Source organism: Chiloscyllium punctatum, chromosome 7 (genome assembly GCF_047496795.1).
Source record: "Chiloscyllium punctatum isolate Juve2018m chromosome 7, sChiPun1.3, whole genome shotgun sequence".
In the NCBI taxonomy this organism is placed as follows: domain Eukaryota; kingdom Metazoa; phylum Chordata; class Chondrichthyes; order Orectolobiformes; family Hemiscylliidae; genus Chiloscyllium; species Chiloscyllium punctatum.
In genome coordinates this window covers 109230213-109249300 of record NC_092745.1, presented here as the reverse complement: position 1 = coordinate 109249300, position 19088 = coordinate 109230213, and the positions used below count along the sequence as shown (strand labels likewise).

The window sequence follows — 19088 nt, the reverse complement described above, 5'->3', positions numbered from 1 at the left end:
TTAAAATAAGACTAGTGATATAAGGTCACTCATGACTTATTCTGCTTAATGTCTAATCCTATTTAGTTAAAGGCCTTTGAAGACTGACCTCCAATCTTAAATTGCCTTTTTATTTTATATACAGCACATTGCTTAAATTCTGTAGAATATCTTCACAGGAAGTCATTGTCCAGCATCTTAAAGATGCCTGCTGGTTTTGCTTTTATGATACCAGCAGAATATTTCAGTTGAATATAACTTACTTTTCAGTTAGGTCCATCTTGCTGAAAGCATCATTATGCTTTATTCATCATTCAACCCATTAATACATTTGTTTACTTTTCACAGCTTCCTTTCTATGTCACCTTCTTTAGGTAATTTCAAAAGTACTTCCCTTTGAAATTTTTCACCCTGCAAAAATTTTCATATTCATCAACTTATGTTCTCAAGAATTTGATGAAGTTAGCAGTTACTGAAACCTCTCATGGCATTCCTAGTCTACTCTGTCATCCTCATTCTTGTCAAACAATCTCTCCTTGCTCTCCTAGTTCAGTCTGGACAGTAGCTGAATGATCTTTTCCTCCTAACATCAGAGGTCCTCTTGCCTGCCCATGATCTTTTTCCTGGGTCTGTAATCCACTTCAGAAACTTGCACTGTATATTCTGGTCTTGCAAATCTTTATTTCACTTTGTCAGTCCATTGATCTTGCCTCCTGTTTCTCATCAAGAAGATTTAGCCAATATATAATTTACTAGTGGCTTTCCCTACTTTCATTATAATGATGGCTACTCTTCATTCACTGATATTTTCTAGCATGTATTTTATGCTTTAGTGCTGACTTTTGGTAATTGCCCTTTGTGAAATATAGTCCTATCCATTGCTTCAGTGCCATTTGTCCATATTCAAGCAGTTCCTTACCTGCCATGTGCTACTCGCTACTCGTGTAATACATGTACCTGAAGAGCATGATGTCTGATCATTTTCTGTTATTGTTCAGATTCCACAAATATATAATCAGTACTGATTAACCTTGAGGAAAGTATCTAATAACTCTATTGCCATGTTTGAGAATCACTATTTGTCCACCCCTGCCTTTCAACTTAACCTGGCCTTTTCACTCTTAGAACATAGAACAATACAGCACAGAACAGGCCCTTCGGCCCACGATGTTGTGCCGAACATTTGTCCTAGCTTAAGCACCTATCCATGTACCTATCCAATTGCCGCTTAAAGGTCACCAATGATTCTGACTCTGCCACTCCCACAGGTAGCGCATTCCATGCCCCCACCACTCTCTGGGTAAAGAACCTACCCCTGACATCCCCCCTATACCTTCCACCCTTCACCTTAAATTTATGTCCCCTTGTAACACTCTGTTGTACCCGGTGAAAAAGTCTCTGACTATCTACTCTATCTATTCCCCTGATCATCTTATAAACCACTATCAAGTCACCCCTCATCCTTCGCCGTTCCAATGAGAAAAGGCCTACCACTCTCAGCCTATCCTCGTACAACCTATTCTCCATTCCAGGCAACATCCTGGTAAATCTCCTCTGCACCCTCTCCAAAGCTTCCACATCTTTCCTAAAGTGAGGCGACCAGAACTGCACACAGTACTCCAAATGTGGCCTTACCAAGGTCCTGTACAGCTACAACATCACCTCACGACTCTTTAATTCAACCCCTCTGCTAATGAACGCTAACACACCATAGGCCGCCTTACAAGCTCTATCCACCTGAGTGGCAACTTTCAAAGATCTATGAACGTAGACCCCTAGATCCGTCTGCTACTCCACCTTACTAAGAACCCTACCGTTAACCCCATATTCCGCATTCTTATTTGTCCTTCCAAAATGGACAACCTCACACTTGACAGGATTGAACTCCATCTGCCACTCCTCAGCCCAGCTCTGCCTCATATCTAAGTCCCTTTGCAGCCAACAACAGCCAACAGCCCTCCTCACTATCCACAACTCCACCAATCTTCGTATCGTCTGCAAATTTACTGACCCACCCTTCGACTCCCTCTTCCAAGTCATTAATAAAAATTACAAACAGCAGAGGACCCAAAACTGATCCCTGAGGAACTCCACTTGTAACTGGGCTCCAGGCTGAATATTTACCATCTATCACCACTCTCTGACTTCGACCGGTTAGCCAGTTCTCTATCCAACTGGCCAAACTTTCCACTATCCCATGCCTCCTGACTTTCCGCATAAGCCTACCATGGGGAACCTTATCAAATGCCTTACTAAAATCCATGTACACTACATCCACTGCTCTACCCTCATCCACATGCTTGGTCACCTCCTCAAAGAATTCAATAAGACTTGTAAGGCAAGACCTACCCCTCTCAAATCCGTGCTGGCTGTCCCTAATCAAGCAGTGTCTTTCCACATACTCATAAATCTTATCCCTCAGTACCCTTTCCATTACGTTGCCTACCACTGAAGTAAGACTAACTGGCCTGTAATTCCTGGGGTTATCCCTATTCCCTTTTTTGAACAGGGGCACAACATTCGCCACTCTCCAGTCCCCTGGTACCACCCCCGTTGACAGTGAAGACGAAAAGATCATTGCCAACGGCTCTGCAATTTCCTCTCTTACTTCCCACATAATCCTCAGATCTATCCTCTCAGGCCCGGGGGACTTGTCTGTCCTCAAGTTTTTCAAAATGCCCAACACATCTTCCTTCCTAACAAGTATCTCCTCTAGCTTACCAGTCCGTTTCATACTCTCCTCTTCAACAATACGGTCCCTCTCATTTGTAAATACTGAAGAAAAGTACTCATTCAAGACCTCTCCTATCTCTTCCGACTCAATACACAGTCTCCCACTACTGTCCTTGATCGGACCTACCCTCGTTCTCGTCATTCTCATGTTTCTCACATACACATACCTTGGGGTTATCCTTGATCCTACCCGCCAAAGATTTTTCATGCCCTTCTTTCTGCCCTTCTCTCTGTAACACATTCATTCAGCAGGATTTATTTTTCTGATGCCGTTATGCAGTGCTGCAAAGGTTGTCTAATTTTCTCTGAAACCTCTGCTATGATGAATGTCCTTCTCGTGGCAAGCAGCATATGCGAGTGATAAGGTAAATTGGAACTAATTGTTGTCTCTTCCAAAGCTTGTGGATGATCATACATCACTGAAGGCATTTGTTGATTTCTCCTCTAAACCAATTGATATTGACCATGAGTCCCAAGCATTTAAAGTAAATTCTTACATGGAGTGCTTATGCCAGAGTAGATGTTAGTTTACCACTTCATCGACTGTTATTTTGAGAAACGTTCCATCATTCACTGCATGACTTATTTTTTGCAAGACACATTACTGAATGGTCTTTGCACTGCTGTGTCCATTATTACAATGTTCATATATTAACATCCCTTTACATTCTCTGTTGGTAAGTCTCCAAACCGTGCCTCCTCAATACTAATTAAACACTTACTTAGATGGTAGCCTCAATCTTGTCCTGATCCAGTACCCTGTTATCTTGTCATAATTCCTTTTTTTAAAACGACATATTAATATAAGTTGAATCTAGCTGCCATGTGGAAGATGAAACGGGATCAAAAATCACATGACACCAGGTTATAGTCCAACAGGTTTAGCTTTGAAAGACAAGCTTTCGGGGCTTCCCTCCTTTTTCAGGTGCTAGTGACTCTGTCTGCAGAAATTACCTCTAGAATAGATCTCTGACTGCGACTTAACTGATACTCCACAGTACTTTTTTTTTCCTGCATGCTTAAAAGTATTTTTACATAAAATACTCAAAACTGAGAATTTTGAGCTTTCTCAGCTTCTAATAACCTACTGATTTCAAACTAAAAAGTCTACTGGTTTGGTAGCTGCACAAACTGAACTATCTTTTCCCCTTGTCAAAAATCACACAACACCAGGTTATAGTGACTGAACTCCTGTGAGGAGAGAAGCTAAATTTGCTTCTGGTCCCAGTCAGGTCTCCCTTGCACAGCTGCAAAAACATTCTGTCGCTGGGTTTTTTTTAAAACCCAAATCAATCATTCGTTACTGTAAATGGAAATCAAACTAATGGCCATGAATGTGTACTCTACAGTCTATACAGTATAAACAATTTTCCATTAATACACCACGAGAGTATACAGCTAGACTCTATTACTCTATAACTGGCTTTATGAGCAATACTGGAGTGAAGTCATTGTTTCACAAGGACACTGACCCTGATTTTATTAGAAAAAAATCCACTGTGTAAATAAGCCATTTTCATCTAACTCTATGGTCAAATTGAACTGCCCAAAATTATATGAATGTGTACATTTAAATTATACCTCTTTCATCACAATATCACCTTTTTTATTATAGGTAAAATAACTGAAATTGTAATGGAAGCCATGACGGTGCAGAGAAAGACTGATGATTACAGAAAAGATAAATATTTCATTAATGGATTACCTCAATATACAGTGAATATCAAAGAACATATTCAGGTGAAAAGCATATCTCTTTATATGGTATTATTGATTTTCTCATGCATTAAATCATTCATGCTTGGCACATAGGCTACACTGTTGATGTTTCATCCTGAATTGTTGCCTTGACAGTTTTTATTGCTTGTGATCTTTGCCATTGCCTACTACTCGCAGGGCGGACAGAGAGGTGGTTCGAAAGCTTACCTCAGCTTGAATAGGAATCGAGTCCACACTATTAGCACGGGTCTGAATCATGCACTAACCATCTAGCTTGTTGGCCCCTTTATGATATTAGGGGCGGCATAGTGGCTTAGTGATTATCCCTGCTGCCTCATAGCACCAGGGACCTGGGTTCGATTCTAGCCTCGTTCGACTGTCTGTGTGGAGTTTGCACGTTGTCCCTGTGTCTGCGTGGATTTCTTCCGGGTGCTCCGGTTTCCTCCCACAGTCCAAAGATGTGCAAGTTAGGTGAATTGGTCATGCTAAATTGCCCATAGTGTTAGATGCATTAGTCAGAGGGAAATAGGTCTGGGTGGGTTACTCTTCGGAGGGTCAGTGTGGGCTGAAAGGCCTGTTTCCACACTGTAGAGAATCTAATCATCTCGTCTGTAGATTGTTTGATAAGATTGTTAATACAAAAAGTTTCAGTTGCTAACTTCATGTTCATTTTCCAGTTAAGTGACAGCAACATTGTTAAGACAGAGGTAACTTCTAAAGATCGCAGCGAGTACGTGTACAAAATCAACTTTGAAAACTTTCCTCCTGGAAGCATCATTATCTTTCGGTAAATGAAGTTGTTGTACAATTTTGTGCCAAATAAATTGTGTTTTTACAATTTTAATTGCATTTACTTCAGTTGTCTCTAAAATATTCTTTGTTTCACAATTATGTCTTTGTAGAGTGACCCTTGATGCAAAGGCCCAGGAAACCGTTGGAATTCTTCGCCATCATCTTGCTCAATTTAGCCCTCATTATAAAGTTGGCAGTATTGCTGATGATGCTCCTCCAACAATACTGACTCAATCATTTAAATCGTAAGTGGCAGGTTTTCTATGATATAGTTAGAGAAAATTAAAATAAAATTCTGTGTGAAATCATAACTCAAATTTTATCAAACAGTAAGAAATAAGATATATACTGAAGTCATAGTTGATCTACATTGACACCTGACGTTTAGCCAAAAAATGCTTAATTTCTCATATAGCAAGTATAATTTGACCCTAGTTTCTGAGGGATTATTGGAGTTAATTAATTCTATAATTAAAAAATACTTGTGAAATTGGCCATCGGGACAAAACCATAAATTACAGCCATCTAACGTGATTCTCACAAAGTAAGTGGTTTTACAGTGATAGTGTCATTTTGGCTTCTTGAATCATCCTGAGGGAATGGGCTCCTACTGATTTAGGAAGAATGACCTGGAAAGAAGTGAGCAGGAGGATGAAGCAGTGACCATTCTCAGTGCTAGTGTGGGCTTCTTAGGAAGAACTTTATCCAAGGTTTCTGCAGGCAATGAGGGAAGATATTACCCAAGGCCCATTCTTGCTGCTGAGCAAGCATCTTGTGGTATGTGCAAGTGCACAATGCAGAAGCATTCAGCCAATAGGGGAGCAATAGTGCTGCCCATCAAACTCTCCTGTTTGGCTTTGACATGAGTAATTGCGGTTGTAGAGGGCATGGTGGTCAGGGCAGTGCTGAGGATGAAGAGGGTTCGGTCAGAGCTGATGGGTTGACTGGAATTCTATACTTTCAGTGGGTTGGCAGGCAGATCCCAGTAGGCCACAGTGGTGGCTCGGGGGATATTGAGGTCGACGTGAGGTAGAGATCGGAGCAAGCTTGTAGCTGGGCGGAGGCTGGAAGGAATTTGGACATGGTGGAGGTGGTGGGGCATCCCCAACGCTTCTAGACCAGCTGAAGAGTTCAGCATTCTCTGCTTTTAATATTTATCATAGGACACTTAAAGGGATAGACTAACTTAAACATAACTGTGTCTCAACAGCTAACCATGACAAAAGTGCATGACCCTACAATAATGTTCATAAGCAAATTTGAAGATCAGTACTTTCTACTAAAATCACTCAAGTTTTAAGATTCTATTCCTTCTAAAGTAATTTTGCAGCCTTAGAATCATAGTTTTCTAAAGTTCTAATATAGCATAGCTTCTTCTAATAGCTCATAAAGTGTACCATTTTGCCCATATTCTTTTGATTGGCAAGTGTTTCAAACTTTACCTTGAGAATCATCAAGATAAAGGAAGTAGACACTTTGTTATTAGAGGGTTTCAATTCTACAGGAATTGCTGCAAATTCTGCTGTGTGTAATAAGAAATTATAGCTTGAAGTGTAGTAGACTCACTCTGTCACTTCTGTAAACTGCTAGACCCCTGAACCCATATCCTAACAATCTGTACATTTTACTAAGAGGTGCGTATGTGATTACTCTTATATAAAGTGACATAGTGATAGAGGTCACTGGGCTAATCAGCTTGAGGTCCAGGCTAATGCACTGGGGTCATGAGTTCGGTCTTATCATGGCAGCTGGTAGAATTTAACTTGACAAATTTAAAGTTAATCTCAAAGGGCCCTTGTGGTGCAGAGGTAGTGTCCCAACCTCTGAGCCATAAGACCTTCAAGTCTCACCTACTCCAGAGATATATGCCTGGACAGGTTGATTTTAAAACAAATTCTATACAGAAATTGACCCTTGTGCTCTAGTGAATAGTGTCTTTGGGCCAAAATCAGAAGGCCTGATTTTTGAGTGCTACCTGCAATGACAACTCAACAGGTTGGTTAGAAAATGTCTAAAACTAATCTCAGTAATGATTTGAGATTAGATTCCCTACAGTGTGGAAACAGGCCCTTCAGCCCAACCAGTCCACACCGGCCCTCCGATGAGTAATCTACCCAGACCCATTTCCCTCTGACTAATGCACCTAACATGATGGGTGATTTAGCATGGCCAGTTCACCTGACCTGCACATCTTTGGACCGTGGAAGGAAACCGGAGCACCCGGAGGAAACCCATGCAGATATTGGGAGAATGTGCAAACTCCACACAGAAAGTCGCCCAAGGCTAGAACCGAACCTGGGATCCTGGTGCTGTGAGGCAGCAGTGCTAACCAGTGACCACTGTGCTGCCCCAATTGCCATGATGACTATCATCAATTGTTGTAAAAACCCATTTAGTTCCCTTTGTATGGAAGAAAATATGCCATTCTTGCCTGATCTGGCCAAGATGTGACTCTCAGTAATATAGCTGGTTCTTAACTGCCTTCTGGAATGGCCCAGTAAGCCAACCAGTTCAAGGCCAATTACATATGGGCAAAAATATTGGTCTTGCCAGTCACCTTTGCATTGTGTGCAAGAATAAAGAAAATGAATAGTTTTGCAGATCAGGAAATAGAAACTTATATAGCTGATCAACAAATATGAATTGCTTTTTCTTGTTGCTAATGTATTGTATTGTGTCCACTTGATCCTGTGTTTCTGTTTGCAAATAATCAACAGCATTGCCTCTGATATTACACTGGCTGATCTTAATCTGCTGCTTTACCGATGTGACTTTGAGGAACAGGAGGATGGAGGTGGCTGCTATGGTATTCCAAATATTGGACCCTTGAAGTATGCAGGCTTGCAAGGTACATGGACCTTGTTTTTGATTGCATTTATCCAGAAATGAATTATTTAGCTCAGTTGGTTTGCGATGCAGATAAAGCCAACAACATAGGTTCAATTCCTGGCTGAGGTTGCCATGAAGGACTTTTGTTCTTAACCTCTTCCCTTGTCTGAGTCCTGATGATCCTCAGGTTAAACCACCACCAATCATCTCTGTCTATTGAGAGAGCAGTTCCACGGTCCTCTGGAACTATGATGACTCTATCCAGATATTCAGGTCTATTTTAAATTAATATATGGAACAAATTACTGCAGCAACTTTGATTTGTTAAAGTTCTGTGTAATATTCATTTGTTTCTTATAAAACTGCATAGATAAGTTGAGTTTGGAATTTCAGGAGGCAACTTAATTCCAACTTCCATTTCTATATTTTTGAACGTACTTTGTCAAATTATGAAAACGAACCTGAACAGCAGTGAAATTTTAAGACCATTAAGGGAGCTGTGGTGTTTGGGAAGAGAGTGGAGAAAGATAGAGGGAGGTAAAGCAGAACAGCAATTTAAAACTGGAGATTTCCTTGAGTCTCAGCTGGGTTAAGCTAGTGAATAAATAGGTGTACATACCACCAAAGTGAAGGTTCAGCCCCATGTAGTGGAGTGGGAGATCACAATTGCCTTCACTATCCTCAGGTTATAAAAGAACAGAAGCAGAGTTTCTCTTCATGATTGCTCTCCAGCTGCCCATTTTGAACACGCATGTGTGGATAAAGCTGTAAAGCGATGTCTTTCGATGATTAGGCCACTGACTACTCGCTGTTGACTGCACTGAAGGATTATCATTAAACACAACAACAGTTTCTCAGTTAAAGACCAATGCCTTCAGCTTGAGGGTTAGAGTACATGGGGAAATAAAATGGAAGAATACAGTAAAATAATTGTCCATGCAGTATCTGTTGGAAACACTGGGTGGCAGTACTATGCTTCCAAGACCAATTCCAAGTCAACTTCCAGTATAAGTTTTTAGTTTAATGGTAAACTGCCAATTGAAATAATCTAAATTTAAAAAGCCTACTGGCTTTTAAAATTTCAATTATATTTTCTGGGGGTTATAGTTTGCATGATTAATCAGAACACAACATCTTTCTTTTAAGTAACAGGATGGAATTACAGTATATCTCTGCAGCTAATTTGAACTAAGTCTGCTGTGCTCTACTTAGGGTTTATATCAGTACTTGCGGATATTAGACCTTCAAATGACCTTGGACATCCTGTATGTGAAAACCTGAGGGCTGGAGACTGGATGATGGACTATATTTCTAATCGTTTGATTGCACGTGGGGGCAAACTTGAAGAGGTATGAGCTTAATTGATGTGTTGTGTGTTATGTTTTCAGCTATCTTGGTCCCCAACTGACTTTCCTCCTTCAAGATTCTCCTCAACACACATCTCTCTATAACTAGTTTTTAGACACCTGATCTCCTTTTCTTAAGTTTAGAACAGTACAAAATAAAAGTCCTTGTACATTTTAATTAACTGTTATCATTTGTAATCAAATTTTTGAACATGCATTGGAATCCTTTCCTTTAAAGATGTAGGACTGAATAAAGAATTAAAATGCAGTAGCACATTTAAATTTCAAGAGCTGCTTGTTACTTTTTGCAGAAATTCTACTAGTTCAAAAGCTTGACCACAGAGTATTTGCTGTAGCTCAGTTGGCACTTCCTCAAATCCTAAATTAGAGTGTGGGGAGTTCCACTGCAGACACCTGAGCAGATAATCTGGGCTGACACTCCAGTGCAGTATAAAGCAGGTGCTGTGCTGTTGAATGTGGCATATTTCAGCCACATCTTCAAAACCGGTCCTAGTCTGTGTTCCCAGCTGGAAAATAAAGTGACATTTCTCAGGAGAGCACAGCGTTACCCCTTATGCCTCAACCAGTATTTATCCCCCAATAAAATTCACCAAAGAGATACGCAGGCAAAATGACTAGGAGGCAGTCTGAGGTCATAGGTCTAGTATGCTTTTTTTAAAAAGGTGTCTTACACTTGTAAGCAAAGCAAATAACAACCAGGAGCAGACTGAGAGCCTGTTTAACTTGGTGGAAAAGTGTGAGATGTAGACCCCCATCAAATTCTCAAATTGTAAGTCTAACATGACTCAGTGGAAGGTAGCTCAACTCACCATTTTATTACTCGAACAGCTAGTAATGGATAACATGCTGGCTTAGCAGGTGGCTCCCATGTCGCATTAATGAATGAATTTTTAATAAATGGTTTTATACTAAGTGATTGTATGTTGCGTTTGATGTATGCATGCATTTGATCATTATTACAAGCACTTGTGTTGCAGAAATGAAGAATTTTGATCATGGCTTGTGATTAGAAAAAGTAAATCAATAGTTACGTGACATTTTGTATTTTATTAGAAACGTAGTACATCATATAATGACATTCTGTTTTCTAATAGATTGGTAAGTGGTTTGAAGCAATGTTTGCTTTCGTCAAAAACCTCCCTCGCTACCTTATCCCGTGCTACTTTGATGCAATCCTTGTTGGGGCGTACAAAACTCTTGTGGAAATAACATTGAATCAAATGTCAAGGTGCGTTTGATGCGAAAGCTGGAACAAAAATATATTGGTGATGAAGTGTAATGGTGGTGCAGAAGGTTAGGATGCTAATATTTTAACCTGTAAAGCCTGCACACACAAAGTGAAAAACTTTAGACAAGAAAAGGGGGAAATGTCATGAATGTGCAAGAGACATCAAGCCTGACAGTAAACATTTTTTATTAATTTTTCATGACTTTAAAGGGGTAGCGTGACATATCCGATGACGATCAATTAGGAACATGGGACCGTATGGTCCCTCACCATTACTACCATTTGGTGAGATCTTTGCTGATCTGCACCTGAAAGTCATTTGTTATACATTCTTTCATTTCTTTTTTTCAAATATGTTTTCGTGTTTTAAGCTAGCCTTGGGGAAGAGTTTTCCAGATTTACACCATAACCCAAAAAAAGTGGTTTTTCATTTCACCCCTAAGTAGTCTTGCTCTAATTATAATGTTCTCAAAGCACCCAGCAAAGGTAGTAGAGGCAGGCATGCTAGATTCATTTAAGGTGCATCTGGACAGATGCATGAGTAAATGGGGAGCAGAGGGGTACAGATTCTTAGGAATTGGGTGATAGGTTTAGACAGTGGATTTGGATCAGCACAGGCTTGGAGGCTGAAGGGCCTGTTCCTGGGCTGTAAATTTTCTTTGTTCTTTGTTCACCTGCTCTGTTTCTTATTATATATTCCATCTCCTGATGAAAAGGCTTTCTATCATGTTAATTATTTTATTTCCACCAAATCTGAGAGTCTATCATCTAAACTATTTAAATTGTCTTTATAATTTAACCTGTTTTATTGTTGTGGTTCTGTTCGCCAAGCTGGGAATTTGTGTTGCAGACGTTTCGTCCCCTGTCTAGGTGACATCCTCAGTGCTTGGGAGCCTCCTGTGAAGCGCTTCTGTGATCTTTCCTCCGGCATTTATAGTGATTTGTACCTGCTGCTTCCGGTTGTCAGTTCCAGCTGTCCGCTGCAGTGGCCGGTATATTGGGTCCAGGTCGATGTGCTTATTGATTGAATTTGTGGATGAGTGCCATGCCTCTAGGAATTCCCTGGCTGTTCTCTGTTTGGCTTGTCCTATAATAGTAGTGTTGTCCCAGTCGAACTCATGTTGCTTGTCATCTGAGTGTGTGGCTACTAAGGATAGCTGGTCGTGTCGTTTCGTGGCTAGTTGGTGTTCATGGATGAGGACCATTAGCTGTCTTCCTGTTTGTCCGATGTAGTATTTTGTGCAGTCCTTGCATGGGATTTTGTACACTACATTGGTTTTGCTGGGTATCGGGTCCTTCGTCTTGGTGAGTTGTTGTCTGAGAGTGGCTGTTGGTTTGTGTGCTGTTATGAGTCCTAGTGGTCGCAGTAGTCTGGCTGTCAGTTCAGAAATGTTTTTGATGTATGGTAGTGTGGCTAGTCCTTTGGGTTGTGGCATGTCCTCATTCCATTGTCTTTCCCTTAGGCATCTGTTGATGAAATTGCAGGTGTATCCGTTTTTGGTGAATACATTGTATAGGTGTTCTTCTTGCACTTTTTTTGCAGTTCTTGTGTGCTGCAGTGTGTTGTGGACCTTTTGAACAGTGTCTTGATGCAACTTCTTTTGTGTGTGTTGGAGTGGTTGCTTTCGTAGTTTAGGACTTACAACACCCCCAGATTCTATGGACTACCTAAAGTGCACAAACCAAACATCCCACTCAGACCCATAGTATCACTACCAGAGACACCATCACACAAACTGGCTAAAGAACTACAGCAGAAACTGAAACACCTGATCAGCGGATCCAGACACTCCATACAGTCAGCACAGGAATTCTTGGACATCATCAGAAATATACACACAGACAAGGAAGATACTATGGTCTCATTCAATGTAACGGCACTGTTCACCTCTATCAACAAATCCCTAGCCAGAGAAACAATAGCCAACCTGCTGGACATACAGAACAGACAACAGGATGTTGAACCTATCAACAAAGACTGCATACTCAAACTACTGGACCTGTGCCTCACAACACACTTCACATTCAACAACAAAATATATGAACAAATCAATGGCACACCCATGGGCTCACCCATCTCTGGACTCAGCAGAAGCGGTAATGCAAAGGTTAGAACAAACAGTCTTACCGCAAATTCAACCCACACTCTGGGTCAGATATGTAGATGATACCTTTGTAATCATTAAAAACACAGAAACAGAGAACACACACCGGGTCATCAACGCCACACTCACAGGAATCCGATTCACTAGAGAGGAAGAAAAGGACAACCAACTCCCATTCCTAGACGTGATGGGACAGAGAACACCGAATGGAGAATTCACCACAAAGGTATACAGGAAAGCCACGCACATAGACCAAGTCCTAAACTACGAAAGCAACCACCCCAAGACACACAAAAGAAGTTGCATCAAGACACTGTTCAAAAGGTCCACAACACACTGCAGCACACCAGAACTGCAAAAAAAAAGGAAGAAGAACACCTATACAATGTATTTGCCAAAAACGGACGCCCCGACAATTTCATCAACAGATGCCTGAGGGAAAGACAATGGAATGAGGACATGCCACAACCCAAAGGACTAGCCACACTACCATACATCAAGAACATTTCTGAACTGACAGCCAGACTACTAGGACTCATAACAGCACACAAACCAACAGCCACTCTCAGACAACAACTCACCAGGACGAAGGACCCGATATCCAGCATGAGCAAAACCAATGTAGTATACAAAATCCCATGCAAGTACACAAAACACTACATAGGACAAACAGGAAAACAGCTAACGGTCCGCATCCATGAACACCAACTAGCCACGAAACGACATGACCAGCTATCCTTAGTAGCCACACACTCCGATGACAAGCAACATGAGTTCAACTGGGACAATGCTACTATTATAGGACAAGCCAAACAGAGAACAGCCAGGGAATTCCTAGAGGCATGGCACTCATCCACAGATTCAATCAATGAGCACATCGACCTGGACCCAATATACCGGCCACTGCAGCGGACACCTGGAACTGACAACCGGAAGCGGCAGGTACAAATCACTATAAATGCCGGAGGAAAGATCACAGAAGCGCTTCACAGGAGGCACCCAAGCACTAAGGATGTCACCTAGACAGGGGATGAAACGTCTGCAACACAAATTCCCAGCTCGGCGAACAGAACCACAACAACGAGCACCCAAGCTACAAATCTTCTCACAAACTTTGAACATTTTATTGTTCTGATAAATCTGTGCAGCAACTCAGGACCTGGACAGGGGGTTGCATGGAGACACAATAACAGTGGCCCAGGGCTCCAAGGGCTTGTTGTTCTTTGGCTAGAAATCAAGCCTTAATGACAGTACTCTAGCTTCTGAGGAAGAAGATTCAGGGTTCAAACCCCAGTCCAGAGATTTGTGCATATAATCTGCCTGATGTTTCAATGCAGTACCGACACTGAGCTGCATTACTAGAAATGCTGGATCAGATCACCTCTTTTAGGTGAAAATAAAATAAACTGAAAAGAACAGGGAGGTTTCCTAAGTTCCTGGTCATTATCAACTTGTCCTTCCGGTTATCTCATGAGCATTTGCAGATTCTAGCAGCACAAACCTTGGCAGCTAAGCTTTCATAGATTACAACCGTGACTGCAAAAGATCTTCCATTGGCTTGTAAGTGCTTTGGAATATCCTCAGATTGTGAAGAGACCAGTTATTGATTATTATAAATTTGTAGTAGAGTTAAATTTAATTTATTATTACTCCCAGGTTGTGATGGCAAAGCTTGTGTAGCTAGTTTTAATGAAGCATTGGAGTGCCCAATAAGGAGCTTTTCCCCCACCACTGCCAGCAGATGAGATCCTTCTACCATTGCTGTGATTGCAGTGGGGGCAGATGGGTGGGTAAATTGCAAGCAAACTGCCTGATGGATTTAACATGTTCTCCCTGCCTTCTGATGTTAACATATGAGCATTAAGTCCGTGGTGATTCACTCCTTTTAACAAAAAAGGTAAAGTTAAGTCACCATAATGCTATCTCTTTCTACAAAGAGAGATCACTGATGGTGGTTTAACCTGAAGGTCACCATGCCTTAGAGGAGGGGAGAGATTGAGAAGGAGGATCCTTCATGGTAACATCAACCAATGCAGCAATTGAACCCATGCTTTCAGCATTGCTCTGCTTTATAAACCAGCCATCCTGCCAAATGAGCTAACCAATCCCATTTGTTTAATTGTGCATTGTCAACAGCCATAACATTGCTGGTTGGTCCCCAAATGTATTTAGATTTTTCATTTAAGAAGGTGGGCAGGGCTGATAGTTGGATTTACACAAAGGAAGAATTGATAAAATTGGGCATTTATGATGTGTAAAACTTTAAATTCTTCTTATTAAGATTTCTACTGATACTTTTTTCATTTTCCTGTAGTTTTGTGCAGAATGGCTCATCATTTGTGAAGCAACTTGCTGTGAGCTCACTGCAGATGTGTGGAGTGGGAAGATTTCCTGCTCTTCCAAAACTGTCTGATTGCATAGAAGGTGTTCCAACTAGACAAAATTACATTACTGGTGAGATCGAGCAGTGCTGTGTTTCGTTAGCAGCAGGTAAACAACTCTGCTTCTGATCATGTACTTAAATGTTTTGAAAGTTTATTGTGATGTCTTTTTCACAAAGCTGAAATTCAGGAATCCTAGGCAACGTGTATTATCCAAATTTTCCTGTTTTACAACTAATCTCAACGTTTTTTTTTTAAATTGTCAAAACCAGTCCATGTAATGAAAACAATTTTGTCCATCATTTTCACAATTTGGGATATTTCAAATTTGATCTCTTCTGTATCATTGGGGAAATGTTTAACATTTTGGAGTGAGATTGTCATAATGAGTTAGTACAATTTAGCATTTTGACTCCGTAGCAAACTTATAATGTGAAAAGGTTGTTCTACTCACAACATAATTTTGTATGAATGTGAATTGCTCACACTGGAGTAACAGGAGTAATTTCCTTCTACATTGATTTGCTGAAAGGAAATTGCACCTCTTTATTTTTTGATTCTATCTCTTCTAAATAGGTTTTTCAAATTTCTTACTAAGGGTTACCACACTTTTCTGCTGGATTATTCCGTTGTTGGGGTAGAGATACTTTCATTTCTCTCCGAGGTCTAATGCTGGTAACGGGACGCTACGTAGAGGCCAGGTAAGGAATTAGAATCTGTAGAATCTGAGAAATGTTGGAGAGAATCTTTCCAGGCGAATGTTTGGTGTATGTGCAGTGGCTATTCGGCCCAAAGGGAGTTATTCTATCCATGGTGTTGTGCCTGTGCAATGTCCACAATGGAACAGGCCACACTTCTGTCTTTTTTTGTGCTCTTGGCAAACTCCAATCTCTTTTGACTTACATTTGTCTCTACATCCAAATTTTGTTTTCTGAAAGTATAGTGAAACTTCATTATATATGTAAGCTACACACCACATTCCTTTTTAACTAGTGCATGTTGATTGAGTCTGCAGACATCAAAGGAGTGACATTATGATTCTTGATTTGAAGATGCCAGCATTGGATTGGGGTGGACAAAGTTAAAAATCTCACAACACCAGGTTAAAGTCCAACAGGTTTATTTTGAAGTACAAGATTTTGGAGTGCTGCTCGGGTAGCTAGTGTAGCTATAACCTGGTGTTATGTGATTTTCAATATTATGATTCTTGTACTGTTTTAAGGTTCTTTGTGCTGCACTTGACCAGGATGAATTTATTGCTGTTGGTGAGTTTGGAGAAAAGGATCTTTAACTCCTGCGTTATTAAATGGAGTACTCCTATTTTTCATTTTGCTCTGATTGAATTTCAATGAAAATTTGTACAACCTTTTTTTCTGAAACCCAAGAGGATGACATAATAAAGACCAAAGCAGAAAATTCTGGAAACATTCAGCAAGTGAGGCAGCATCAAGAGAATCGATGTGACATTATTTCAAAGTTAATGACCCTTTGTCAAAATTTGAAAAGTGCGTAAATGAGCAACTATCATTTTTTTAATCAAAGAATTGCACTAACAAGAGCTGTGTGTTGCACAAAAAGCATGTTGCCCCTCTTTAGTCCTAGAAGCAAATGTTGAATTTCTTTGGTGGGTAATCTAAACGAAAAATGGGAGTAAATTCAAGAATAAAGACACGATGTGTTAGTTTGTTCAAAATTAAAACTAAAGCAAAAAATGCTATAAAAACTAAGCAGTTCAGGCAGAATCTGTGAAAGACACTGGAGTTAATGGATGAAATTTTCCTGGCCCCCAAATGTTGAGTCAGTTAGGAAGATTTGCTAAGATTGAAAAATGAGATTCCTGATGTTGATTAAAATACGTCTGATTTTTCATCCAAGGTTTTAGTGGCAACTTGAGAATCTTGCGAGTGAGTAGTGAGTCCTGTTTGCATGCACTAACATTTAATCATGACCATGAGGTATAGGAGCAGACATGGGCCCTATTCGATGTGATATGATGGATCTTATAATCCTCAATTTCACTTTCCTGCCTTATCCCATAACCCTTGATTCCTTTACTGATCAAAAATGTGTTTCAGCCTTGACTTAACAACCTGGCCTTGATAACCTTCTGTGATAAAGAATTCCAACAATTGACTGCCCTCTAAGAGGTGAACTTTTTCCTCATCTCCGTCCCAGCTGGCATGCCCATATTATGAGATTATGCTCGCAAGTCCTAAATTCTCCCACATGAGGAAACGATCTGTAAGAATCACCTATGTTTCCAGTAAGGTCACAAGTTAAGTTGAGAGTGCCATATCATAGCATAGTTAACTAATTATCTGTGATCTTCGGTGCAGCATCTTCGAATTCTGAACCAGCTCCCTGATAAACTGCCCTTATGCCTATATCCTTGACAAATCTTAATTTTTTGCTTTGTTTCAGGGTCTGGATGCCTTTAAGGACTAGTACTTAGACACTAAGGCAAGCTTTGCAACCACTGCCTTCTATTATGCTACCCACTGCCTACAGCCAAGTGTAGATACAATACAGCCCATTCCTCTACCAGTACCATTGTTGAGCCTCCTGAAGATGAGGTTCTGATGTTTAGATTGGTCTGGGGGAGCCTTGCAGTACACAACAGACAGTGTGGACTGTATAATCCTTGCATTCTGTTCACCCCACAAGTGGAGCAATCAAAGAGATGGCATGATAGACATTGTAGAATTGGAGGAGCAACAGAATTAGAATTAAGTTTACAAAAGAAAAGGAGTACGGTGAAAAGTGTCACCAGCACATAGCGCCATCTTAGCTACATAGTACCTAGGGATAAATCTTGGGTACAAAAAATAGAGAAAATAGAGGAAAGGTTATACTGCATTATGGATTTATAGTAAAAATATAAGTTAGAAAAATAAGAAATAGTAGTCTTTTGAGGAAGATGAGAACATTGATCAGGAAGAGCATCACCTTCACTGGTAAAGCTGTGTAATGCTGAATGCAAAAAGTCAGACAGGATTTAATTGATGTTCAATTCCAATAGATCTGAGTTGGGGGAAGTGATCAGTCAATGACTGGAAATTTGTTTGTTCTCAAAAGCAAGCAGCTCCTGTTTAGTCCCAGAAGCGAATGTAGTATTTTTTTTGTGTGTGATGAGATGTTGTGCCAGCATATTTAGGAATGTGAAATTCTACTTCACATGAAGTATCACCTGTGGCACATGGGTGCCTTCAGAAGGTTTATCTTTTTGTTTCCCTGCTCACCAAATGTACTGTAAAGGACAGTTAGTGGCAGACAGTCAGTGGCAGACAGTCAATGACCTGATTCTCAGCTAGTTTTTAAATATGAGACCGGTGGTAGAAATCCCAAATGTCCAGCAGCACCAAGTCTGTCTGCCACTGGTGAGTGCAAGATTATGCGAGATCAGTGCTACAGATGCATATATGATGTGGTGAGCAACAAATAATTATGTGACAGATCCTACTAGAGTTCACAGAGAGAAACCCTCCATGTAACTCCCCAAATTGATATTTAGCTGAACTTTACTCCAGTATTTAAAGTTGATGATCTTTCATCACAACTGAAAAAGGTTGGAAATACAGGGCTGAATCCTAATAGGGTGTGGGATATCGGGCCATGGTGAGAAGTCTAGTGACATCGATATCAACGTCTTTTATGCTTTGACGAACTGCCTGATGAGTTTCTAGGGTTGCTCTTTGAAGATTATTGCTCCTCAAGTGCATTGTTGACAGCTCAACTCACCTTATTAATATTCAGCCTTCTATCTTATCAGACTAGTTTTAGGTGGAGAAGCTTGACATGGAAACCAGAGCAGTTACCCGGTGAGTTCAGTTCGCTGCTTGCTCTGGACAAAATCCATGTTGGACATCAGCATCTCAGAGCATCAGTCACATCCACTCAATGTCCATAGACATTCGCATCTGATATATTCCAATCTTTTAAGAACTTTCATGGCACA

General features: G+C 40.5%; 1 protein-coding gene across 2 annotated transcripts in view; it reads left to right on the top strand.

Moving 5' to 3' along the window:
* agla (amylo-alpha-1, 6-glucosidase, 4-alpha-glucanotransferase a) overlaps positions 1–19088 on the top strand; it is a 93693-nt gene that overhangs the window by 51370 nt on the left and 23235 nt on the right. For both annotated transcript variants that reach the window (XM_072574573.1, XM_072574574.1), the window contains exons 18-25: positions 4328–4452; positions 5109–5218; positions 5334–5468; positions 7941–8071; positions 9265–9401; positions 10514–10647; positions 15067–15242; positions 15732–15834. In XM_072574573.1, the coding sequence (XP_072430674.1) occupies positions 4328–4452; positions 5109–5218; positions 5334–5468; positions 7941–8071; positions 9265–9401; positions 10514–10647; positions 15067–15242; positions 15732–15834 (1051 nt within the window). The remainder of the gene's footprint in view (positions 1–4327; positions 4453–5108; positions 5219–5333; positions 5469–7940; positions 8072–9264; positions 9402–10513; positions 10648–15066; positions 15243–15731; positions 15835–19088) is intronic.